At 48.0% G+C, this 25495-nt stretch overlaps 1 protein-coding gene across 1 annotated transcript; it reads right to left on the bottom strand.

Moving 5' to 3' along the window:
* Nucleotides 1-1676: 1676 nt before the first annotated feature.
* Nucleotides 1677-25495, bottom strand: LOC135817221 (transcriptional regulator ATRX homolog). The gene is made up of 20 exons (XM_065330349.1): nucleotides 25220-25495; nucleotides 21789-24267; nucleotides 21134-21534; nucleotides 18057-18179; nucleotides 17665-17811; nucleotides 14425-14602; nucleotides 12776-12913; nucleotides 12097-12413; nucleotides 11073-11246; nucleotides 10277-10412; nucleotides 9376-9488; nucleotides 8469-8641; nucleotides 7984-8161; nucleotides 7600-7632; nucleotides 6727-6869; nucleotides 5904-6015; nucleotides 5500-5586; nucleotides 4501-4587; nucleotides 3527-3801; nucleotides 1677-2524 (listed from the first exon to the last, which is right to left on the bottom strand). The coding sequence occupies exons 1-20, from the start codon at nucleotides 25313-25315 to the stop codon at nucleotides 1957-1959; spliced, it is 5958 nt and encodes a 1985-aa protein (XP_065186421.1). The 5' UTR covers nucleotides 25316-25495; the 3' UTR covers nucleotides 1677-1956.

Below are 25495 nucleotides of genomic sequence, written 5' to 3'. Positions count from 1 at the left end.
CACTGTATAGCGGAAGCAGCCACAGAAGCGCTAAGCACTGAGCACGCGAACCATATCAGAGAAACCTTAGCAACCATATCAGAGAAACCTTAGCAGCCATGTTCCTGGAATCAGGCAGGCACGCAAGTCGAAACACTGGCATATAGTATACTTTGCACATGCAAGCAGGAAGTCTTGCCCCGAAATTACTTGGCCCTGCATACAAGCACAATCATGTAAGGTACTCGGGTAGTTGATCTTGTTCTCTTCAACTCCGAAGTTGGACTTCACACAAATGAACACAATATGATATGAAGGTGTTGCACTATCCTTCGCCATAAAATATGATTGACATGTTGAAAAGAGAAACAGGGACATATGGCTACAAGACCACAGAGAGCAATATACAGTACTGTACCAGCATTCTTCGTGCCACCTAAACACTGAGTCAGAAGACTCGGACACAAGGTAAAAAAATATATAAAAACGGACGGGTGCATGGAACAGGTCACTGAGCGGGGCGACCAGACGCAAACAGTGTGCTAACTGTTGGTGAAAACAAGTTACAACACTCAAATGATGAGAAGCATGATACAAGCGGATGCGGTGAAAAAGGGCGTCGTTGATAAAAAGTAGAATAGATCGTTGCAAAAAGAGCATAAAGCCAATATCATGTTAGCCGTCACTATAGCTGTACAGTAGTAGCAGCAGAGTTAAAATTCTTCTTGACCAAGCGCTAGGTGGTATTTAGATACAATGTATGTGTTTGATGATTTACACGGTTACAACGGCGTGTGCTGCTGAATTACACAAAAAGTATGTTTAGGAAATATGTACAAGTCCACTGACAACTTTTGTTTTCACTATGATACACAGACACCCCACAGTAGAAACGTAAATGAGAGAGAGAGAGAGAGAGAGAGAGAGAGAGAGAGAGAGAGAGAGAGCGAGAGAGAGAGATAGAGAGAGAGAGCGCGAGAGAGAGAGAGAGCGAGCGAGAGAGAGAGAGCGAGAGAGAGAGCGAGAGAGCGCGCGCGAGAGAGAGAGAGAGTTAGGTTGCGTTTGGTTGGGCATTTTCAGAATGTAAATGACAACCATTCTGGAATGGGGATCGGCAAGAATCACCTGACCAGACTAACGCGCCAGAATCAATTAGGAATCACTTGACATAACAATTCCATGATGTCGTTGTGGAACGGCGGCTGTCTTTTTTTTTACCCGACTCTAAGTTTCCTTGAGAGTCATGGTACTTCTGAGTGCATGATTTGAGGCACTTGAACCTGTTGCTACATTGTTTGGCTCGTGGCAGCCATTATCATTTTTGATTCCGGAATGAGAATGCTCATTCCAGCATATGAGGTGGAATGATCATTCTCCAAAAAGAATCATTCTCAGCGATTCCCATTCTGGAATCATGTGGAATGTGACCAACCTAACGCACTTTTTTGACTAACCAAACGGGCGAGAATGATTCCGAGTGATTCCAAGTGATTCCCATTTGGGAATGTGACCAACCAAGCGTAACCTAAGTTACATTTATAAAGACAGGTAAGTCTAACAAATGAGGACTGAGACCTCTACAACAGCAGGAGAGAGAGAGAGAGAGAGAGAGAGAGAGAGAGAGAGAGTGTGTGTGTGTGGTTAGCGATGTACTGTTGATGTGACTATTTTTCAGCATGGAGTAAGTTGGGGGGGGGGGGGGGGGGGGGGGAGGGGACTGGCAATGTCCTAGGGATGTTCCAAATTCACATTATTTTGACAGTGGGTTTACATCTGTAGTTGAGGTTCTTCGGCCCTCCGCTCGCAGTGGACAGGGTTTTCTATAGCTTGCTGAAACAAAAAGCCACTGGGTTGAGGTAGGAAAAGCAGAAGTGACGAGCGGACAGAAACGCAAAGAAGGTTGTAGACTACTGGTGGGTCTAAAATCTAACTCAGCTGCTGCCGCCGCTCCCACCTATTCAACCGAGGAGAAAGAGATTACTGAGGAGGAAGCTGCAGAGAGGAATAGAGGGTGGAGGAAGGAGCAAAGTCCGGCACATTCATAGCTGTGTTTGTTTCTACAGGCTGCCCTGTGGTGGAAATGGCGGAGGTTGCAGGCTGCTGGACCGACGTCTGCACGGGCTGCTGCGTGCCAGAGGTGGCATAGGCTACCGGCTGACGTGTGCTAGAAACGACGGAGGCTACAGGCTGGCGCATTCCTGTCTGTACTGGCTGCAGCGAGACGGAGTTGCTGGATGCAACAGCGGGCTGTCCTTGTCGCTTTGGTAATTCCATGAGCGGCAGAGCAGCCTGGCGGAACTGTTGCTTTTGACCGTCAGCGGTCGGCTTCTCATTTCCGTGTCCCGGTTCCTGAGATGCAGCTAAGGCTAAGCTAGCCTTCTGAACAAGCCACTGCTGTTCAAAAAGCTCCAGCGCCCTGACAAACTGTCCATAGCCAGCGTTGATATCACCATTCTGCAAGCACAGAGGCAGGACCTCGGCCAGCTTAGCCAGCTTAGCCTGGTACATAGCGGGCAGTACCTTGATACGGAAGTCGAGTAGAGTTCTGAGAGCAGTGAAGCAGTGCACAAGAAGACGGACACACATGAACACTTTGCAACCTCACAAATAACACACATACACATATTTTCCGGAGTATAAGCCACACTTTGAAGTTTGAACACTCAAAATCACCCAAAAAAGGGGTGCGGCTCATACTCCGATGATCAAAACGGTTATAAACTGGGGTAGAGGTCTGTATTTCGTGACAGAAATATGGGTTTGAAGAAGGACTGAGGCTTCCTGCAGCTTCATCTGTGAAAAGAATTCGGGTGGACACACCCATTCCCATAGCGCTGCACATCACATCCGAACCAGTTCCGTTATTTTTAGCTAGTTGCGCCTTTTCTCTCTCTCTGTCCCCCCCCCCCTTCTGCATACTAGGTGACATAATTCGCATCTTTTTTGGCGCTACACTCTGCGTATATACTGCTCTTGTGTGGCTTCCACAGTATTCATTGTTATTACCTGACGATGGCCAAGTGCCGAAACGTTGTAAAAATAACGGAACTGGTTCGGATGTGATGTGCAGCGCTATGGGAATGGGTGTGTCCACCCGAATTCTTTTCACAGAAATATGGGTGCGGCTTATACTCCGGAAAGCACAGTAAATATTTCTGTATAGACTGGCGTGTGGCTGGTAACATTGTACTAGGGCAACATTTATGATGCTCACTGTCCACATTAACTTGAAGTAGGGCTAACTGCGCAGTGTGTGGGCTGTTTGTGTATTGTCGGACAAGCGGCAAGCCGGATGACTGAACGCCGGACAAGCGGCATGCAACTGCACGTTGTCCCACATCACTAGTAGTAAGCTGATGCTACTTGGTGTGTATGGTGCAGGAAACAACACGGGACAACTGACCCATGCTGATTGTAGAGCTGGCTGGGGGCACTAACAGCAAGGCAAAAGGCAATGTCACACGGTAAATTTTCATCAACGTTGCCACAGATTTCCAGAGCAAAATCTAATTCACAGGAAAAGGCCAAACGCCTGGCCGAGCCGTACCGTATTCGAGTTTCCAGCAGCTTGAGTCGGTGATCCCTTTCCTCGGCTTCCTGTTGAGCGCTGAACGCAGGCCGCATAACCTGCTGGGTCACGTGAGGGAGGACAGCGCGTGGATCGGCTACGTGCGGGTTCATCCAGCGTGGTACGCCTGGCCGCGGATTGGCTTGCAGTAGCCCATGCTGTTGCATGAGCTGGTGCATGTGCTGCTGCTGCTGCGGCTCCAGCTTGCTTGCACCCAGATCAGGATTCATCTGGGAAGATAAAGAGCGCAATGCCTGCAAGCAAACAAAACACACAGAGAAAACCCATTGGTCACTACACTACACTTGTAGTCGAGGGAAAGGAAAAGGGAAAAGTCTGAAGAAAAAATTGACTGTCATCACCAGGATTCGAACCAGGGCCTTCGCTTGAGACCAGCGATGCTCTAACCACCGAGCTGTCATGGAAAATATTTAGCTCGCTCTTGAATATTGCTCCGGGCTCGTACAAGTTTGGTGTTGGTGTGCTCATGTTCCTGTCATGTCATTGCGCTGGCGGTGGCTTCATGATCAACACCGCAGTTCTCTACGATTGCAGTTTCAGGGTGGTCATTGTAGACAGACTAATACCTATTATTCAGACTTAACTTAGTCCACAAGCTGATCAGTCACAGGACACGCATGTAGGCAGTCTCCGAAAACAGTGCTTGTTCATCACACATCCAACCACGGACACGCAAAGCAGAGATGCATCTACTAACGTTATAATATGGTGCTGGTAATATGTCAGTGAACACACACACATACACACATGCACATATAACGTTACACACACACGTACGTACGTACGCACGCACACACACACAAACGCCCACACACCACCCACCCATCCCCCCCCCCCCCCACATACACTTTCTCACACAGGAACTACTCTCGGCAGGAGGAGCAACAGCAGAAGCAGCAACACTAGCAGTAGCACAAGCTGGAGTAACATACCCTAAGCTGCTCCTCTCCGGTCTCCTTTTCTTTCTGGTACCACTCCCAGGCCTCCTGCTTCTCAGCTTCAGTTAGATGATCATCAGGCTACGGAAAGAACACAAACAACAACAGCAACATGAACAGTAATCATCAAAAACACCATCACCACCATTACTGAAACTAACAATGACAGCAAAAAAACACCCAACATCAACACCAACATCAATCCCAACACGATGATGAGAGGAAACAGACAGCTATGACTCGACCAATTCCATGCCAGTGGTGCAAAAGCACGGCACTCTCAAGATACACTGAACGGCCAACATCGCGTATACGCGGAACACAAGTACACAATATCAGCCAGCGTGGGTTGGATCGTACGGAGCCTCCTGGGTCAGCCAGGCTGCCCATATCGGCTCAGGGGCATGTTCAGATGTCCATGAAGACGGGGGGGGGGGGGGGGGGGGGGAGCGAAACAACATGTGGCATACACTGGGAGGCAGCAAACGCGGCGCTGACTATGTTCTATTTTTAGTTGCGCCCGTTGACTGTTATGCTCGGCCTGCAAGCCACGCAGGAGTCCATTGCGGGACGAGACAAGGACTGACTTTATTTACGACGAGCATGCGCATAAAATACAGATGAGACAGTACGGAGAGAGACAATACGGCGACAAACATTATACACCAGAGTGACAATTGGGCCAGGACTGGTACTGCAGATATGGCATGGAAAGAGTTAGAGACATTGCCTACAGATATGGCATGGAAAGAGTTAGAGACATTGCAGGCCGAAGCCGCAAATAACCTAGCCTGGAATCAGCCAAAGTGGGAGCGTGCATGCTCCACCATCCTCCAGTACATATTCAAATCAAAGCTGTTACAACTAGATGTAGCAATGAGGTGCTGATTACACCAGTGTTCCTACAAGTCTAAGCGTATCAGTGTGTGCACGCGCGTGCGCGTGCGTATGTGTGTGCGGGCGTGCATGTGCGTGACCAAAAGCACTACGCACCTGATCTTCAAGCAAAGAGTTGTGATTGTGTACGCGCACGAGCCATGATGGCTTCATCTCCTCCAACAGAATAGTCAAGATGGGATCCTAGCAGGAAAAGGGCCAGCACAGAACAGGAACACCATCATAACAGATATTCAACAAATATAGAACACCACTAAAACCATGTCACTACAGCTCGGTTTGAAGCATATCACATGCCACTGACAGAGAGAGAGAGAGAGAGAGAGAGAGAGAGAGAGAGAGAGAGAGAGAGAGAGAGAGAGAAAGAGAGAGAGAAACACACAGTGTGTGTGTGTGTGTGTGTGTGTGTGTGTGTGTGTGTGTGTGTGTGTGTGTGTGTGTGTGTGTGGTGTGTGCGTCCGTGTGTGTGGGAGAGTGAGAGAGAGAGACCAAGTGTTTACCTTGACATCTTTCTCCTCCACTTCGGGAAGCTCAGCCAGAGTCTTCTCGTTCCTGCCATCTGTGCGGTCGACATGGGAGCTTGCTGTCATGGCCGATGCCGTCGACTTGTCGCTTAGAGCACAACACACGTGACACACACACACGCGCGCGCACACACACACACACACACACACACACACACACACACACGTACACACACGTACACAACGCACGAGTACGGATTGCACACCAATGTTTGCAACATGCTAACGTCGGCAGAACTTGTCCAGGATTATGACAGTACTACAAAGCTTTTGCATGAGTATAACGGAGTACATAGAAGTCCTGAGTGAGTTGCTACTGAATAAGAGCTAGGCAGACATTTTCTGCTGTGACAAGTTCTTACGTCCAGCAAGACAGTAAGCATGAACGACCCGCTACGAAAAACATCTTCCACGCTTATTTCATCCCGGCAGTGAAATCCACTACGCAGTATCCAACCGTGGCAAGGCCGTCCAGGGGCGTCGGACACGGTACGGTCACTACGGTATTGACCGTACCACTTTTTGCCCCCAGGTACCCTGTGAATCAATAAATTGCACTGATCTGGGATCTAATTTTCCAAAATTTTCTGCTCAACCACCCCTCCTCCACGAGCAAATTGTACTTCAGATGGCTTACCGTACCACACTAAAATACCTTCCGACGCCCCTGCTGTCTTACAAAGAAATCCATAGAGATCACTCAGTCTTATTTATACAGAGTTGACCAGTGACTTTCTGGTAAGGCATCAAAAGCAGCAGCAGCAACAACACAAATATATTTACAAAATTTAATACTCACTCCTCAGAATCACCTAGGGCCTCTTGATCTTCTGGAAGTAGGTCTGGGTCAAAGTCGAAGAGGCGTTGAATCTGGTCAAAGGTAAAATGACGCTGGATCTGCTGCTCGTCAACGACACGTAACGAGAGAGACTGCTTGGTGACCTGCACACACACACACGCATACACAGTCTGTCTGTCTGTCTGTCTCTTCCCTTCCCTGTTGCTGTGTTTGTATAATTTCTTTTTTCACTTACAGTAAGATTCCATTCTTTTCCCTGCTGCTGTTCTCGTATCATTTTCTTCCTCTTTTTGTTTTGCTTGTCTATTTTCCAATTTCCAGTCGTTCTTCCTTTTTCTTCTTTTCTCTTTTTACCAGGGAGCCCATTGTGTTACTTATTAGGCTAACTCCACTTTAAATAAAGTCAACAACAACAACAACAACAACAACAACAACAACAACAACAACAACAACAACAACAACAACAACAACAACAACAACAACAACAACAACATTCTCTTATTGGCCACTGGCTATCGTGAGAATAAAGATTTGAAACAACATTGGCAGCAGGTCCAATAGAACTGAGTAAAATTAACACGACATGTTGTGTACAAACTCAGAAGTTGATTGTTCCAACTAGGAACACACGCTTCTTGCCGAACTTGACACTTGACTGACTCCAGAGTGGTGCTTTCTTGCAGGTTTGCCGAGTGGAAGGTGCCACGTGCTCCTCGTGTGCTCCGGATGGCAGTCGTGTGCGTTCGGCAAGAAGCGTGTGTTCCTAGTTGGAACAATCAACTTCATGTTGTGTACAGTAGGAAACAACTAGAAAAAAGTGCATTAGCTGATGAGAAAGGTAAGTGCAATGCTACTAAAGCAAATGCTACAAACCTGGCGATCATAGATCTTCTCTTCCATCGTGCCCTGGACAGTGGATCACAGTGGAAGGGAGAAAAATGACAAAAGACCTCGTCAGTATGTCCCTTGTTCCTCAAAAACAACCTAGACTACAAGCAGTATGAGCAGCTAATGCAGCACACATAGATATACTACATGAGAGGTATGCATGCAGCAGTAGAGTTTCAGGCTAACAACATGCTGCACTATACACATGATACAGCGCAGTCCTACAAGAGTGTTACGCGAGACACCGGAGAGAGAGAGAGAGAGAGAGAGAGAGAGAGAGAGAGAGAGAGAGAGAGAGAGAGAGAGAGAGAGAGAGAGAGAGAGAGAGAGAGAGACTCGAAACATCCAACCAAGCCCATCAAGACTCACCTGAGCAACTAACCGGTAGACAAACACGGATTTAGTCTGGCCAAAGCGCAACACACGGAACAGCGATTGGGTGTCGTTACTCGGGTTCCAGGAGACGTCAAACACAATGACACGGTTGGCCGCTTGGAGGTTTATTCCCAAGCCACCAGCGCGAGTCGAAATCAACATAAGTCTCAGCCTAGAAAAGAAAACACAGCACAGCACAGATGCTGACACATGCCTATACAGGCAAATCGCCCACTTCCGTATATCATGTCTGAGCATGGCTACCTATACTAGACAACAGACACTGTCCGCTTGTTTCAGCTTGTGTGACTGTGGTCTGAAGCCTGATTCATAAGTCACGTCGTGTACGGAGAACGAGTCGCATTGCGAAAAAGTGGACTTGAGCTCAACTTGTTTGGCCCGTCGTGGGATGTGTTCTCCGTACGCGAAATGAAGTATGAATCAGGCGTTTTAAAAGGTACACACTATTGTGCTCTCACCTCTTGTTGCTCGGCTTGTTGAACCTGGTGGCGTAGTTGTCACGGTCAGCCAGCTTCACTCTGCCGTCCAGACGGAAGTAGTCCAGGCAGCGAACCCAATCGCCGTACTCTGGCTGCCCCAGGAAGTGCTCGATGAGATCGAGCGAGAACAGGCTTTGTGAGAAGACCAGCACCTGTGCGGGAATACACGAGTGAACGAATCCATCATTTCGGGCCAAGCATGCACTAGGATCAGGAGCCGCATTTCCGAAGACTTTTCAGACTATGGCTCCGGGTAACAGAAGCTCTGCTTCCAACTACAGTGCGTATCGGTTATAGTGTGGTCGTGTAAAAGAATAATTATACTGCCTGCAAGAATGACCTCTCATATTTTCATAATCAAAACATGGGTTTCAAGGGAACATTTTTTCTTACAAGCAATGTTATCGCATAGTAGAATATAATATAGGTCCTAAGAATAGACTTTGTGTAGCGAAACATGCCAGATTAATACAACGTGTATCGCCTCGTAGTGCTGCAGGTTCAACTGTTGACAGTGTTGTTGTCATGTATCTCATGCTGCATAGCCACATAGTAAGCTTATTGGACTAAGAATACCCGCATGCACAGCAGCGATCCTTTGCATGTATGATGGCCATCCTGCCTCTGCGCACACGCTTCTGATATGTCACACTTGATTTATCGTGTGTAAGAAATAGAATGTCGATTTTCTAACACCCATGCTATGACCGATACCTACTGTACAATCATGTGTACATGGCACTACATGCATGTTGAAATCCGTGATTTCACTGGCAGCAGCAGCAGGAGTAGCAGCAGCAGCAGGAGTAGCAGCAGCAGCAGCAGCAGCAGCAGGACTTGAACTTCATTTGGCCTACTACTGCACACCATGCCAGTGCATACATGCCTTGTCGCCGACTTTCTCTGCGAGTTGCAAAACGCGGAAGAGGATAGCCAACTTGCCGCTGAGTTCCAGTATTCCGCATTCATCCTCCAGCACAGTGCCCTTGAACCAATCAGCTAAACCAACCATACCAGCAGAGGCGGCGGCAGCAGCAGCAGCAGCAGCAGCAGGAGTAGCAACAAATACCAATTAGATGATGAGAAGGATATACAAGAAGCCGAAACAACCCACTACTCATAATCACCACCACCAACTGCACCACCCACACCACCTGCACCACAACCACCACCAAGTGCACCACCCGCACCTGCACCACACCACCACCCTTATTTTTACTCCAGTGACTCCCACAGTCATTAGCCTCTAACCTAAGGCCAAAGGAAGGTGCAGAACAGTTTAACTAGTCTGCTGTTCTATCTGTTTCACGTCTACTACAGAAAACCCCATATCACCACCAAAGCAAACGGTCTCCAGAATCTCAACCAAATATTCGGCCAGGAGCCATCTTCAGGTGTTTCACAGCTAACACAAAAGAATACAACCTTTCTCTGTTCCTTCGACTTCTAGTGTACCTGCACAGGGATCAGCAATGCTCCGAAACAGGTGAACCATGCAGACACTACTGGTGCAGTCAAGCAATACGACGGCAAAGAAATCATGGCAGCAAACATACTGCTTGCATGGTCACACACACACACACAAAATACACACATACATACGTGCGGCGGCACACACATACACACACACACACATGCACACACAAACACACACACACTCTGCCCTCAACGGGGCGCTTGCAAATTGGAGTGTAATACGGCGGCATGGTGCAGTTTCTCTTTCTTTCAGAATTCATTGGGTACACCAGGAAATACTAGTACATTCAAAATCCCTAAGCAGTACATACATTTAATAGTGGAGGTCGCACTACTGGGTGAAGGTGCTGATACTGCAATTGCGGCTGCTGATCTTGCTGCTTCAGCAACGGCTGCTTTCTTGGCATTCTCCCGAAGCAGAGTATCGATTTCCTGTCCACTAGCATCCTATCATTCACACACACGCACACACACAGCAGGGAAGCACGAGATGACAAGCACGAGATGACAAGCAGTTACATTAGCACATTACTGGTGTATCTAGATGGGGGTGCACACCAGGGCCTCGCTCGTAAACAACCCGACTCTCTGAGACAGAGTAAAGGACTTGGTCAGTGAGCTTCAGGCAGACATATGGACCAGCGAATTATACGCTATAACCCTGAACACAGACACCTCAGACCTGCCCATCGCAGACGCGATGATAGCGAACAGCTATGTGAGACACAGCAACTTGTGATGGGATTACACCATTCAACAGCTTGCAAGGCTGATGAATTGACCGCCACTAATTTTAGCCTGGTCTACACCACACGGCTGATTGAAGTGGCTTTTTTTCCGGCCAGTGAATCCCTATTTTCATTTTGTTCATTTTTTACATTCTTTCTTTTAATTTTTTTGACGCAGGCACAGACACACACAGACAGACACACACAGACACACGCACACACACACACACATTCCTCTACATGCCATGCTACAACAGATAGCAGCACATTACACGCGCCAGTAGACCACCACCACCACCACCGCCACCAGCAGACTCTGAACAGCAAGCAGTGCACACTTGCACACCTATTGCCATGCATCGCTATCCGACCAACCCACCTCGGAAACACTGCCTTCCTCCTCGTCAGTGTCGGCGACGAAATTTTTAATTTGCTCTGCCTCCTCCCTGGCCTCGCGCTTAGCCCTGCGCTTGTCACTGCGTTCAAACAGGACTTTCGGATGGGTTACAATACTCATCAAGTCATGGAACGCTTCCAGCACAGCACGTGCAATCTAATAACAGGACATGACAATGGAGACAACACGTATGGGACGGTCACAGAGAGATAGTTAGATGGATAGATGGATATAAACATACCATCATAGATAGAGAGACAAACAACAGTCAAGCATTATTGGTAATAAATGCCGGACTATTGTAGCTCATGGATGCAGCTAATGGGATTTCGGTCTTTGACCACTTGGTGGTGGGTCTGATCTACTCACCTCCCACCGTTTAGGCGCTGCATCTGCGCCTTTGATCCTAGAGGGTGGTGGCGTTCCCACGGCGGATGCGGAAAACTCGGCTTTCAGCCGAGTCTCACGCGAACCGTGAAATTTAAATTTATTTTTATTTTTTATTGTAGCTCTACCTCTCGGTATCGAGCACTCTCTTGGACAGCCTGGAACCTCTCTGTTTCATAGATAGAGAGAGACAGTTACCGTAGAGGCAGAAAATTTCGTCGGTCAAAAATGTTGTCCAACTCCTAAGAAAGGGAGTTCGTCCGGTTGAAAATTTCGTCCATGGATCATAATAGTGTATAGAAAAGCTGGACAAATTGACATTAGTCCGGCACTTAATTTAGTCCAAAAGTTCCTTGGACGAAAAAGACGAAATTAAATTCCAGACGAATACTTCTGCTTATACAGTAGATGGATATAAATATAGATAGAGAGAGATACAATCTGACGAAAAACACAAGCAGCTACAACTACAACCATACATGCACGCACACATGTGCACACACGCGCATGCACGCACACCCGCACACACACACACACGCACACACACACACACACACACACAATGCCTGAAGATGGGCACTAGAAAGTTGAGACTGAACTTTGGAGCATTGTAACTCACCGTCGCTGTCGTGTTCTTGCCCTCCACAAACACGCTCAGGTACTTGCGATAGAGCTTCACCTGGACGGCGGAGAGACGCACAGAGAAGATGAACTCGTGCTTGGGCGGCAGGTACGGCAGCAGCGCGCTGAAGTCGCGCCGATGCACGGTGGCTTCCAGCAGGCGATTGAGGACGTGAGACTGGCGCTTCATGCGATTCACGTCGGCCTGGGTGCTGTCAGCACACTGGCCGTTGGCAATTGGGTTGACGAAGCGGTTCGTGAACTCGCGCATCGTGCCCAGCAGATTCGGCTTGACAAAGTCCATCATGGCAAAGTCTGCTCGCAGCAGCAGACATAAGTTACATGCATGCACCGTTTGCAAACAACCACGCACAGCAGAGGACAAAAGTCTCACACCAGTAGAATGTGTGTAACGTTATTTAATAGTGAGCCACGGAGCCTGTTTATCTCGGTGATGTGACTGGTGATGCGACTGGTGTTGTGTCTGTACTGGTGACGTGGCAGTACTGATGATGTCGCCGTGGATGTCACTGGTGATTTTACTCCTTTTTTAAGTTGAAGATCAATTCGTTTTGTTTGTTTTTGTAATGTGCACATGTTCATTGTTCATACGTAGACAGAGAACAGAGAGAGTGAGAGAGAGAGAGAGAGGCAGAGGGGACAGCCAGTGAACTCACACTCCTTCAAGTTGTTCTGCAGCGGAGTGCCTGTCAGAACAACGCGGCAGTGGCACTTCATCAACGCCATGGTTTTCGATATCTGTGATGAAACGTTCCTCAGCAGGTGACCTTCGTCACAGATGATCACATCCGGTCCTAGGCAATGACAGAAAGGACACCACAGGACATCCATACGTGGACATTCCACGTACTATTGGGAGCGAACACACTCACACACACACAAACACACATGGAAATTTGTATGTGAAATCCGGACTGGAGTGAATAGTACATGACCGTGTCCAAGAACAACTTGAACTGTGCGGAACCTGTGTGTCTGGGGTCGTTCAGAGGGATGATTCCAGGTCTTTCAGAAGGAAGGCTCCAGGGCCAAGATTACTTAATACTAGTTATTACTACTACAGTAAAACCTGTCAAGGCGACCAATCGGATAAGGTGACCACTCGGATAAGGTGACCACTCGGATAAGGTGACCACTCGGATAAGGTGACCACTCGGATAAGGTGACCACTCGGATAAGGCGACCACCTGTCCTAGAAGACCACTGTAACCAGTAGTGTTGAAACGAGCGTATCTATAACAAACGAGCGATCAGTTCCACTAACGAGCAAGCTATCGAGCGAGCTAACTAGTTTCATTGATGTGGCAAATATGATTTTTGTGAATAAAAAAATTTCTAAGTTTGATTTTTTCAGCTGGTTCAAATTATCACCGCCGGCATTTGGGGTTGCTGCTGCTTCACATCGGACTGCTGTTTGGTGTCAAGATGTCTTTTCAGCGCCGTCGTCGAGTAGCCTTTGTAAGAAATAGACCGTTTTGTAAAGATTGCAAGTAGCCCTGGTCTTCGCTGCATCGCGGGAGAAAACTTCAAAACAACTGAGCGTAACTTTCACTCGAATGGAGAGGTAACCGAAGCATATCCTGCGACAGGTCAGCAGATGCAGAACAAGACATCAGTAGAGTCCACCAAAGCTGCAACGACAACTGAAACAACTCAAGTGTCGTGCAGGCATACAGTCACTGTAACTGTGATTTTCACTTTGCGCGGGACTGGACTCTCGATCGACCAGGGAGTCGTAAAATATTTTACGACTCCCGGCCCCGCGGGCCCGGTCGACATGTACTGCCATGTGTACAGAGTGCGGTGTACGGTGTTCGTTAGTGCAAACGAGCTGGCCGCACAAACGAGCCGAGTTTCTGGCGAGCGAGCTAACGAGTATCCGGTGAGATCGTTTCAACACTAGTAACCAGGACCAAAGATGCTATTTCCACTCAAATGACCCCGGATAAGGAGACCACCTGGTAGCAGAGACCACGTTTTGAAGGTCCCTTGAGCGGTCGTCTTAGACAGGTTTCACTGTACTACTACTACTACTACTACTACTACTACTACTACTACTACTACTACTACTACTACTACTACTACTACTACTACTACTACTACTACTACTACTACTACTACTACTACTACTACAGTACTGCTGGGTGCCGAAGAACGAAGAGGCTAGAATTTCACCAAACACAGCATACACCTGCAATTATTGCATGGCGACTCGACTGTGCATAGACCATCATAGCATATGAAAATACGAATGGACTAGGCTACGAGTCTGTATTGTACTGTAGGTGCTCGTGCAGTACTGTACCTGGGTCTGTCAAGAACATCTCCAGTCTCTTCTTGTACTTCTTGCTCTGCTTGTTCTGCAGCAGAACTCGCATCGCCTCGTAGTTGATGATGAGAATACCGCCACCGTTGTGCCACTCATCAAGCCACTCCACTCGGCTTCCCAACTGCCTCTTGCCGAATTCTGCATAGTTGTAGATCTGTGGAAAAAAAAGAAGAGAAAACGGATGGCACGAGCGCCACCAAAAAGTGCCTTATAGGCCATTCACACGACGTGCAAACATTTCCACGCGTGTGAACAAGATAACACTGGCAAACCGTGATCCAGTTCACACGGTGCTGGGCAAACTTTGCAACCGTCAATGTATCCATAGTGACCTCCTGAAAATGCCGGGAAATGTTCAATTTTGAATTTTCCCTTGTTCAAGCACTGCATTTGCAGTACGCACTTTCAACAAGCGACACTTTTCCTGGCGTGCAAAGATAATCGCGAGCAAAAGGGCCTCGGCCAAGATAAAAAATCAGTTGCACGCGTGTGTCCAAGTTTATCGCATCCGAGTAAATATCCTTGGAAACGGTACGATAAAAGTAAGTTTGCCCGTCGTGTGAATGGCCTATAAGACATACAAGTACTATATGAGCAGAAATATTCGTCTGGAATTTAATAGATGATATGCCAAATAACGTGCAACTAGACTTGAGAGGGCATTGCAGAGTAGTTGCATACAAAGTTCAAAGCTGTACGGTTACCTGTGACTTGCATTCCTGCAGAGCTCAGGGCCTACCATGCACACATTGTAGTATAATTTGTATGCAACTTGTGTGCGATGCCCTCTCAAGTCTAGTTGCGCGTTATTTGGCATATCATCTATTCGTCTTTTTCGTCCAAGGAGCTTTCGGACTAAATTAAATGCAGGACTAATGTCGATTTGTCCAGCTTTTCAATACAGTCTTATGATCCATGGCCGAAATTTTCAACTGGACGAACTCCCTTTCTTTGGAGTTGGACGAAATGTTCTACCTGTACAGTACTGCATCCAGCATGTGCAAGCACCAGGGTTGCAAGGCAAACCATAACTAGCCGCCGATGAGTGTCCCTGCCCGCCTCACAGGGGGGGGGGGGGGGGCTGCTGAATATATCATGAGGCACCATTGATCACCCATTGTGTCACTTCGAGGCAGGTTTTACAGCCGGGGTCGGCAACTAGATGCAGGCTAAGGAGTGAAGTTCGATGCACAACGCAATTGTGCGCCGCGAAAGGCCAGACATGCCAGCCTGGATAGGATAGTGCACAGTCCCATCCACAGGAATACCAGCATTGGCATGTGCTACCTACAGAGGTGCATACACCGCTCCAACACTGATTTTAAGGAATACTCCGTACAGGGAGCAGATCCACAGTGCTTCACGGTACAGTGGAAATTGGATACTGTAAGACATGTTATTATAACGAGTCGCAAATTTAACGATTGTCCAAAATTCATAGGTTAACGAGAAGATATGTTAACGAGAAGATATGTTAACGATCTTGCACTATTTTGCCATATCCACACACAGCATACATGAAGCAGTACGGCCTCAACGGATCTTATTATAACGAAGAAATGTCATCCGTTAAAACGTTAGATTTGCTTCCTCGTTATATATACATGTCTTACAGTAAAACGGCAATTTGAACATGATATTCAGAAAGGCTACCCTAACTGTTATCACACTAACAGAACCTAGTACAGTAAAACCAAGAGTACATGAAAACCAGAGTGTGCAGCTTGCGGCTTTTTCTGCTATGGGCGTCTGTCACGGCGGAATTCCGTGATTACATCATATTTGGCGCAGATCTGAGGTGGGAAATGGGGTAGTGCGTACACATGAGCTGCAGTTGTGCAGAAAGAGACCTGCTTGAATTCTGCTTGTACGCACTACATCACTAAAATGATGTAATCACGGAATTCCGCCGTGACAGCCACCCATCCGAGCTGCACACTCTGGTTTTCATGTACTCTTGGTAAAACCTGTCTAAGACGACCACTCAAGGGACATTCAAAATGTGGTCTCTGTTGCCACGTGGTCTCCTTATCCAGGGTCATTTGACTGGAAACAGCATCCTTTGGTCCTGGCAGCAGTGGTCTTCTAGGACAGGTGGTCGCCTTATCCGAGTGGTCGCCTTGACAGGGTTTACTGTAATAAACTCAATCTACTGCAGCTATATGCAATTTTGCTATATCTAATCTCCACTAAATACATGTAGATCCTCAATGGCATGCCATATATCAGATGATAGCTTTCCCACCTTGTCACATAGGGAAAGCCAGAAACTTTCGCCGCGCGCAAATGTTGCGTTTCCAAGAATTGCGCTGATTCACGAATGAGCAACTAACTTTCGTGATTTTATCTCTTCAGTTGGATTCTGATTTGTTTACAATACACAGAGCTGTTTATAGCGATGATATTATTTCGCGAAAGTTTCTCACTTCACAGTATATGTAGTGCTACACAAAAAGGGCATCAAGGGAGCAGCTCGAATAGGGTGCTCAGTACACAACATGCGCAGAGCAATATACACAAACACTGGAGGCGAACGTCTGTTCAGCTGAAACTTCAAGCTGCACAGCCCTTCGCGTTCGGTGCTTGTAGAGCTAAATTATTGAATGTTTAAACTGTTTCTATTGACTCAGAGGAGCCCAACCCATGTACAGAGAATCCGATTAAATGCACAAAGGTTAAGAATGCAGAAAAAAATTAAATTCACACATAGGGCGTCGGGTAGGTCGCGAAACAACACGTTAATAGTTATGCGCCACTGCTTCGTTATTGTTGTCACACCACGGTGCACGCTGTGCGAGGTTACTGCACACTGGCGACTTTTGTCATTCCCTCCATGTCATTGAGGTCACACATGTGACATTGTTGTTGCTGGCTACTCTTCTTTGCACCGTTCTATCACCTCTCTGCTGGACAAAATCCAATGTTCTTGTTTTTCGTTTCTTTTGTTGTTGTTGCCTATATTCCACCTGATGAGAAGGCATGAAAGTAGACTTGTGGAATGTCATCAAGGCCGTCGTTTGTGCAGAGCCTGACGTTTGTCATTGTCCTACGTGTGATTGCATTTTCCTCCCAAAGAAAACTCCCCACTGCAAACTGCCTGTGAACACCAGATGCTGCTGCTGCTACAACCCGTCAGCACTCAAGCCGCCAGCCATCCTGACTCAGGAGTGGTTCGCGCCGCAAGCAGAAGACAGCTACTCTAATCCATAACGCTACCTGCGGTAAGTCATCCTCGGGTATCCACTTCTTGAATTCCATCTCCCAGTTGTGAAGCGTTGAGGCAGGCGCGACCACCATGATGGACTTCACCTTGAACAGGTCATTATAGCGACCACACATCAGCACGTCCATGAACGCTATTGCCTGAGGTGGACAAACAAGAAATGCATGCATGGCGAAGTCAAGTCAGCGCAATGAAGCCTGGCACACAGAACCAAAGCATGAACTCACAGCGCTTCAGCACTCAATGCCACCGCCATTACGTATAGTTGTTTAAATTGCGAATACCATGCGCACGCACGCGCACATACACACATGCTTTCATGCAGGCGCACACAAGCGTGCACACACACGCACACACACATGCACAGACCGACAGACACACTAACCTGCAACGTCTTTCCCAAACCCATACAGTGGGCCAGCACAGCACCGTTGCCCCAGGCCTTCTCTGAGTCGATATTCTTGTAAGTCTCCACGCAAGCATTGTACAAGAACCTGACACCCTCCACCTGCAGATGACACACCAAACAGGACTACTAAGAACCTAACACTGGCTTATACACCAGCACTGGAAAAACATCGCACAATAGCAAAGTGCATGATTGTGATGGCTGATGCGAATGGTGCCGCTACATGATGCAGCAATCACATCTGGCACAGGGTGCACTCATATTATATTTCGTAGAGACCGTGCTTCTACGAGAGACTGTGCTAGCAATAGAGACAACACAGTAATGCCATTTAGGTGATTATAGTCCAGTTTACAATTTGGTCCGAAAACCTTTTACTTGTAGACAAGAAGGATGGCATTGATTTCTTGGCGAATAGCACAGTTTCTACAGTGGCTAATCCAGTACAGTCAGACCTCGCTTATCCGGTCCTCTTTTGTCCGGATCCCTCGCCATCCGGAAGAAAATCGTTGGTTACCGATCTACAGCATATGCCATGCATACATACAATATGTGTGTTCGATTATCCGGTTCCCTCGCCTATCCGGATATTTTTGTGGAAAACGGATGTGTGCGGTTATGCGAGGTCTGACTGTATATATGTTGGACTCAGTAGAGCGTCCAGCCCCTATATGATGTCCAACCCCTATATAGAGTCCATTGGTCCAAAATCCACTGTACAGAGTCCAAACTTGGAATCAACTGTGAGCTCAAAGTTTAGATGGACATCACTCCCTGTATAGAGTCCAGCCAATTGGCTTCACCCCTATATAGAGTCCATTGGTCCAAAATCAACTGTATGGAGTCCAAACTTTGAAATCAACTACAAGGAGTCTTTATGTGGACAACACTCCCTGTATAAAGTCCAGCCAATTAGGCATCCCCTATCCAGAGTTCGAAATTAGACATAGGATCTGCTGTAAGCAGTGAATATTAACCAGAACACGGTCTCTCCCTTTAATCCTTTACATCATTCACTTCTCAAGATAAAAAAATAAGTATTGAGGCGCCACTGCAGCCACTTCATTACATGAAAAAACCCTACGAGGACCATCCTCAAATCAAGTGGTCTCTTCGCAGACGCTGCAAATTACAATATCTCAATCATGTAGTGTTGCCAAATTATTGTGCACGCACACACACACATGCACACACCCACACACCCACACAACGCCAAGAAAATACCTAGAAAAAACCAAGAATCGAAAGAGAATAATGGAGAGCCAAGGATTAATTATTTGTTTTCAAATTATTGTGAACGCGCACACACGAATGTGATGCTCAATGAAAATCCATCCACACAAAGACCTGTGAACAGGTGACGGTGGGGACAATAATCTATTAGTAATACGAGGAATAAGATCGTTTGTGCACACTCAAGACGCACAGACACACCACCATACATGTAGTGTACACAGTGTTTCACTCCACTGCAACTAAATTGAAATGAGATGATTTAAACAATCTGTACAGCGTTGCAGTCAGTCAGTCTTCTCCAAGATGGAAATGCAATGATTTGTTGTCACGAGGCAGTTTCACTGACACAATGTCATGTGTGTGACATCAAAACGGTTACTTCATGGAATACGAGTACATATATTAGCTTGAGAAGCTTTTTCTTGTCATCGGCATACAAGAAATCCTCCTCCTCCTACTACTACTACTAGTACACTGGCACTGCGTTTGTGGATCCCATTGTATTTGACATCATACTAGAGCCTAGTAGAGGAAGAGTGTCGTGGAGTTCACATAATTATCACAGGGATAAAAATACATTTGTCATGAAATAAAATAATAATTGATGATAGCTAGACGATCGTATACGATTGATGCAAAGTCCTTGCAGTCCTTGAGGACTATTACGAAGTGGTTGATTACTTTTAGGGCATTCATTCAAGCAACATCAAACAAACGCGATACGATCCTTGAAAATGGAAACAAAATTCAAGCATAACGACAGAACAGCAGGCCAATCGAAACGAGTAAAAGCTTCCTTACCTCAGTCATCGTCCTGCCATGTACTTGGACAGCCTTTCGACACGGTGATACAGGCAGCTCTTGTCCAGTCAAACAGGGTATCCTTGTGGCGTCGAACGAAAGAGAGTGTCAGTGTATCTGACTCGTCAGATTGGAACTGTGCTGAACTTTCTCGTTCTCCGCTTTCTGCTTTCATCCCTCGCTCTGATGAAACCGTTCAAACGCCTTACTGGCAGCAATGGCCAGCCAAACAGGGGATCCTTGTGGCGTCGAACGAAAGAGAGTGTCAGTGTACCTGACTCGTCAGATTTAAACTGTGCTGAACTTTTCTCGTTCTGCAATTTCTGCTTTCATCCCGCGCACTGATGAAACGTCTTCAGAGAACCACAATACGCTTTCCACATTTGATTTTGAACGTCTCCTTATCCTCCTTGGTTACCTCGAGACAGATTACTGTCAGCAACTGCACAGCAGAACTGGCAGCCATGGCTGAAGCGAAGAAAGGAATGCGCTGCCATGAGGCAAGCAAAACTGAAAAGGTGTTTGTTCTCTTTCGGGCACAACACACAGGACGGCGTGACTGGATAAACTGGACTCCTGGACCGTGAATAGGGGACTTGACTTGTAGAAAAAGTGTACTCCTTATAGGGGATTGCGCGGCAGGATGAAGCTGATCAAAACTGAGTGGACTTTTGGACTCTGTATAGTGGATTTTGGACCAATGGACTCTATATAGGGTGCTGGACATCATATGGTGCATGGACTCTATACTGAGTCCTACATATAGCTACGTGGCACTGCATGCTGTATGTCCAGATGCTCCAAAATGATAGCTGGGCTTTCAGTCAAAGGTGCAGCGTGTTACAGCGCATGGCAGGAAGAATTCGGACGAGTACCGGCAAGGCTAAAAGCAGTCTACGCTGTTGCATTTCGATCTGCCTAAATTGGTCCTGCAAGCAGTCACAGACACTCCGTGCCAGCTAAGATACGCATATCTCCAGATTCAGAACACGGATGCAGACAAATCCACGGCTAACCTGATGTGGCTTCAGGCAGGCGGTGAAGTAGTCGGACACCTGGATGACGGGCTCCTTGGTCTCGGCATCCACCTCCAGTACGATGGACTTCTTCCCCTCGCAGGCATCGTCGATGAGAATGGCCTGCTGCTTGACACGCCGCCTGCGATCCTCCTCCTCCTTGACGGCGTTCCGTGTGCTAGCCTTGAGGCGGTCCTCATCGATGATTCGGCGCAGCTTGCGGCGCGTCTGCGAGTTGTCCACGCTGGAGTCATCGTTACTGTCCTTGGCGTCGGCGTCGCTACTGCTGCTGCTGCTAAGCACGACCACCTTCTGCTTCTTCTTCTTTTTCTTGCTCGGTGCGTCTTCTTTCAGCACGTGAGGGCCACGAGTGCCAGACGAGCGTCCTTTCGCCTTCGTACCTGTGTGTACCACCAAACATAGGGGAAAAAAGAACAGTCAGTGCCGCAAAGACACTCCTGATCTGGTTAGCATCAAAAGAACTTCTCCTTTCCGCAGTTGCCATAATAATGCTCACACCCAAGTGCATATGTGTGATCTGGCACTAAAGCTGTGGAAGAGCGAATCCAGAAGTGGCTAGTCTTGTTTTACTACATGTATTCAGCCATGTTTGTCATATAAAACCAATGCCCCCCCCCCCCCCCCTCCTCCTTACCTTTCCGCTGTGCAGCTGTTGACCTGGTACGCATAGAAAGTGGAGTATCATCATCACTCGACGATGACAAACTCAGCGGACTCTCCTCTTCGGCCTCGGCCTCTGCTCCAGTATCGGAAAACTCATCAGAAGATTCAAGCAGTCTCCGAGACGGAGATGCCTGGAAGCCAGCGCTGTCATTCGAGCTGTTGTTGCCTTCGTCTTGGCCAGACTTATCAGAGTCTGAGAGATCGCTGAGCTCAGACTCGGAGCTTGTCATAAAGAAAGTATGGCGTTTCCTTCCCGGCTTGGCCTTCTGTTGGGGCCGTGGAGAAGCTTGCTGGTGTAGGGCATCCTCCGTCCTTTTCCTAGGCGTAGCTTGCTTCCGCTTGCGACCCGCTGGCGGTGTATTCAATGCCGGAGCTGCTGGGGACGAATGTCTAGTCTCACTGGCGTCCTCGTCACACACTTTCTCAGCTGATGACGACCAGGCACCTTGAGAGAGTGGTGGGTCTGCTGGCTTTCTCGGCGACAATTTCCTCAGCTGGACCTCGAAATCAGAAGACAGTTCCTCCGTTGACGACCTGGATGTCTTGCGTGCATCACGTGATATTCCAGCACCACCACCTGGGCGACAATCCTCCATGGCAGAAAAGGAAGAAGTTGACGCTTTTCGTGGCAGCACACTCGCGCGGTCTGCAACGGGACTGCCAGCTGCTGGGCTGTCTCCTGAGTGATGACCAGGACTTGGCGATGGCGAGTAGACAATAGGACTGTCAGGGCTGGCTTCTTGAGAAAACTCCGGTGCGTCTGATCGCTGGGTGCCTTCTACATTGGCATCCGTATTATTGGCAGATGCAGATGACTTGTCAGAGCTATCAATCAGTATAAACACGCTGTCCTTCTTCGGTCCGCTACTACGATTACCAGGACAACCAGCACCACCACCACTGCTTGCAGTAGGACTGCTTTCCAGTCCCTCGGCAACACCGTTGGATGGTTGTCGGCGGCTAAAACTGCGGCGACATGTCGTAGGGGTCAGCCGTGTGTCACCAGCACCATTGACTGTTGTAGCGACACCACGGCCAGTGCCTTCACTGTCCGTATCCTTAATCTCCTTTTTCACGGTCGGCACAGCAACATCCACTTCAGCCGGACTATCGTGATTGCTTTGCGGCACAGGTGCCGGTGATGCTGCCATCTCTGGTGACATATCACCATCTAAGTGTGGACCACTGTCACCATCCTCTCTCATAGGCGAACGAGTCCGAGACCCAGCCTGCTGGTGCTTTGCCTTCTGCTGGTGCCGTCGACGACGGGCTGAACGCACAGAGCTAACCTTTTCCCGGGACACACTGTGCTCAGAACTGGAGCGTGCACTATCCTCCGGTGGATCTTCCACATCGGGCTGCTGATGCGCATGGCGTTGCGCCGCGACATCGCCAGGTTCACTGTCATCGGACGCACGGCAGACGTCACGTTCGGGCACCTCTTCCCGTTCGCTGACCGGCTGCAATGCTGTCTGATCCGGCGGCTCGACGTCACTTCTCTGCGATCCAACGCTAGAAGAAGACGCACCAGCTTTCTTCACCTTGAGTTTGCGGCGCTTTCGCCGCCGAAGGCCCCATCGGCTCACTCTCGTCTTGTTAGGCATCGTATCTGCGGCGTCCTCCGAACAAACATTTTGCCCGACGTCAGCATCGGATTCAGACTTGCGGACAGTGCTGTCGACTTCTGGTGTTTGGTTACGCTGGTCCGCCGGTGCTGGTGAGGCGGCGTTCATGCCATCATCATCAGCATCACTGGGGACCTTGGCGGCGACATCATCATCCCCATCATCATCATCATCATTACTTGTCGCAAGCAGATTGTTGGATCGACCGTGGCTGGTACGCTGCTTATGGCGTTGAGTGTTCTCCACTACAGCAATCCCATCGCTATCCGAGTGGCTAGTTGAGTAGAATATCTGCGGCCGTATAATTACCGCTTTGGTCTGCGAATCTCCGCTGCCATGCCCAATGGAGTTAGTCCCCGCAGCTTCCTGCACTGTAGCAACTGATACCGAATTTGCTGTAGTTTCCGCTGTTTCTAATGCTGCTGCTGCAGCTGCTCTAGCCATGGGTTCTGGCTTTCTTTCGCGTTTCAAGGCTGGTGAACATTGTTCACATGAGTCGCTGAGGGAGTCCTCGCTGACATCTTGCCGTCGCCGCTTGCGAGCTTTGCCTTTCTTCTGGCCCAGTGTCACAGCACACAGTTCTTGCAGAGGGGCAATCGCCTGTGGCTCGCAGCTGAAGCAGCTCCAGACGTCCGACGCCACCACTTTCTGCAAGCCGACAAACCCCAAGTTCAGATGGATGCAGCAAGTACAGAAGACAAACGGGCAGCTGTCGCAGCAGACCAGCTGTGCATCTGTCCTCTCGCTGGCGCATAGCTGGCATGTGTCCTGATTCTCGCCGTCTTCTGCGACAAACTTGGTGCGCTTGAACTGTCGGTGACACACCTAGAGGCACACACAGAGATACATAGTATTAGATAGACAGATAGACAGAGCTCACTGACTTGTATGGCAAGGTACGTTTGGGCCTGGTTTAAATCTGGCACTGGAAAAATTATTTTTCACTGCTATCAGGTCCGGCCTCGTTTTCTCTGTGCTGCGCTGATGAGTCCACAGAGGACGAAACACTTCTGTCCACAGATTGAGTAAACACACAGATACATAGCTTCAACCAGCCGGCAGCACCACACGTGTATCTAACAAACGTGTGCACTCGGTACACGCAGACGGTCAAGACTGCCATATCGAGATAGCACGAATGCCAGTCCCATGGATTCTCATAACACCCACCCAAACTGCACTTCGGCAGACTGACTCCCACCACTTCGACGAGACATTTTGCAATTTACTACAGTCAGACCTCGTTTATCCGGATCCCTCGCCATCCGGAAGAAAATTGTTGGTCACCGATTTACAGCAATGCTATGCACACACCCAGTGTGTGTGTTCGATTATCCGGTTCCCTCGCCTATCCGGATATTTTTGTGGAAAACGGATGTGTGCGGTTAAGCGAGGTCTGACTGTACCACTAATCTTCAAAACAAAATAGCAGCTACTGGTAACTGATTAGAAGTAATGGCGCACTAGTACATGCTGTGGGACAATACCTACATCAACATGGGCATTCGAATGCATATAATTTCAAAAGCGATCATGTGTTTTCGCACTACTTTGAACGTGTTTTTTTTTTACAAATGCTCACCAGACCCACATATCACGTTACGGACATTATTGCTATCGCCCTCTGAGGATCTGGCTGATAGTACTAGATGGCTCTGATTTGTCTAAATACACAACAAGCTTCAGTTGTAGAAGTCCAGAAGATACTGGCGGAACTCGTCGAATGCAGTCATGTAGCTACCGGTATGCGAAGAATGAAATATTAATTCTCTCTTACCTTGCACATGAGAATGTTGAGTACTGGATGCGTCCTTGCTGAGCCATGGTTTACCACCTCTCCGCACGCAGTGCAGCAGACAGCAACAGTCTCCATAAGTAAGTAACGCTGATGTTTAGAATAATACGTCGTTGCTCATTTTAGCTTCTGCAAACAGCAATCATCCAATGAAAAATAAAAAACAGACTTGAAAAAGCCCATTCACCGAACATCAAATGAGTCCAAATCAAATCAGTGCATTTTCTGTAGACCTGAGCTGCGTCACTTTCGTCATGA

The sequence above is a fragment of the Sycon ciliatum genome, chromosome 5, assembly GCF_964019385.1.
Source record: "Sycon ciliatum chromosome 5, ocSycCili1.1, whole genome shotgun sequence".
Taxonomy (NCBI): domain Eukaryota; kingdom Metazoa; phylum Porifera; class Calcarea; order Leucosolenida; family Sycettidae; genus Sycon; species Sycon ciliatum.
Note: the sequence above shows the minus strand (reverse complement) of the source record. Positions and strands in the feature narration are given on the sequence as shown.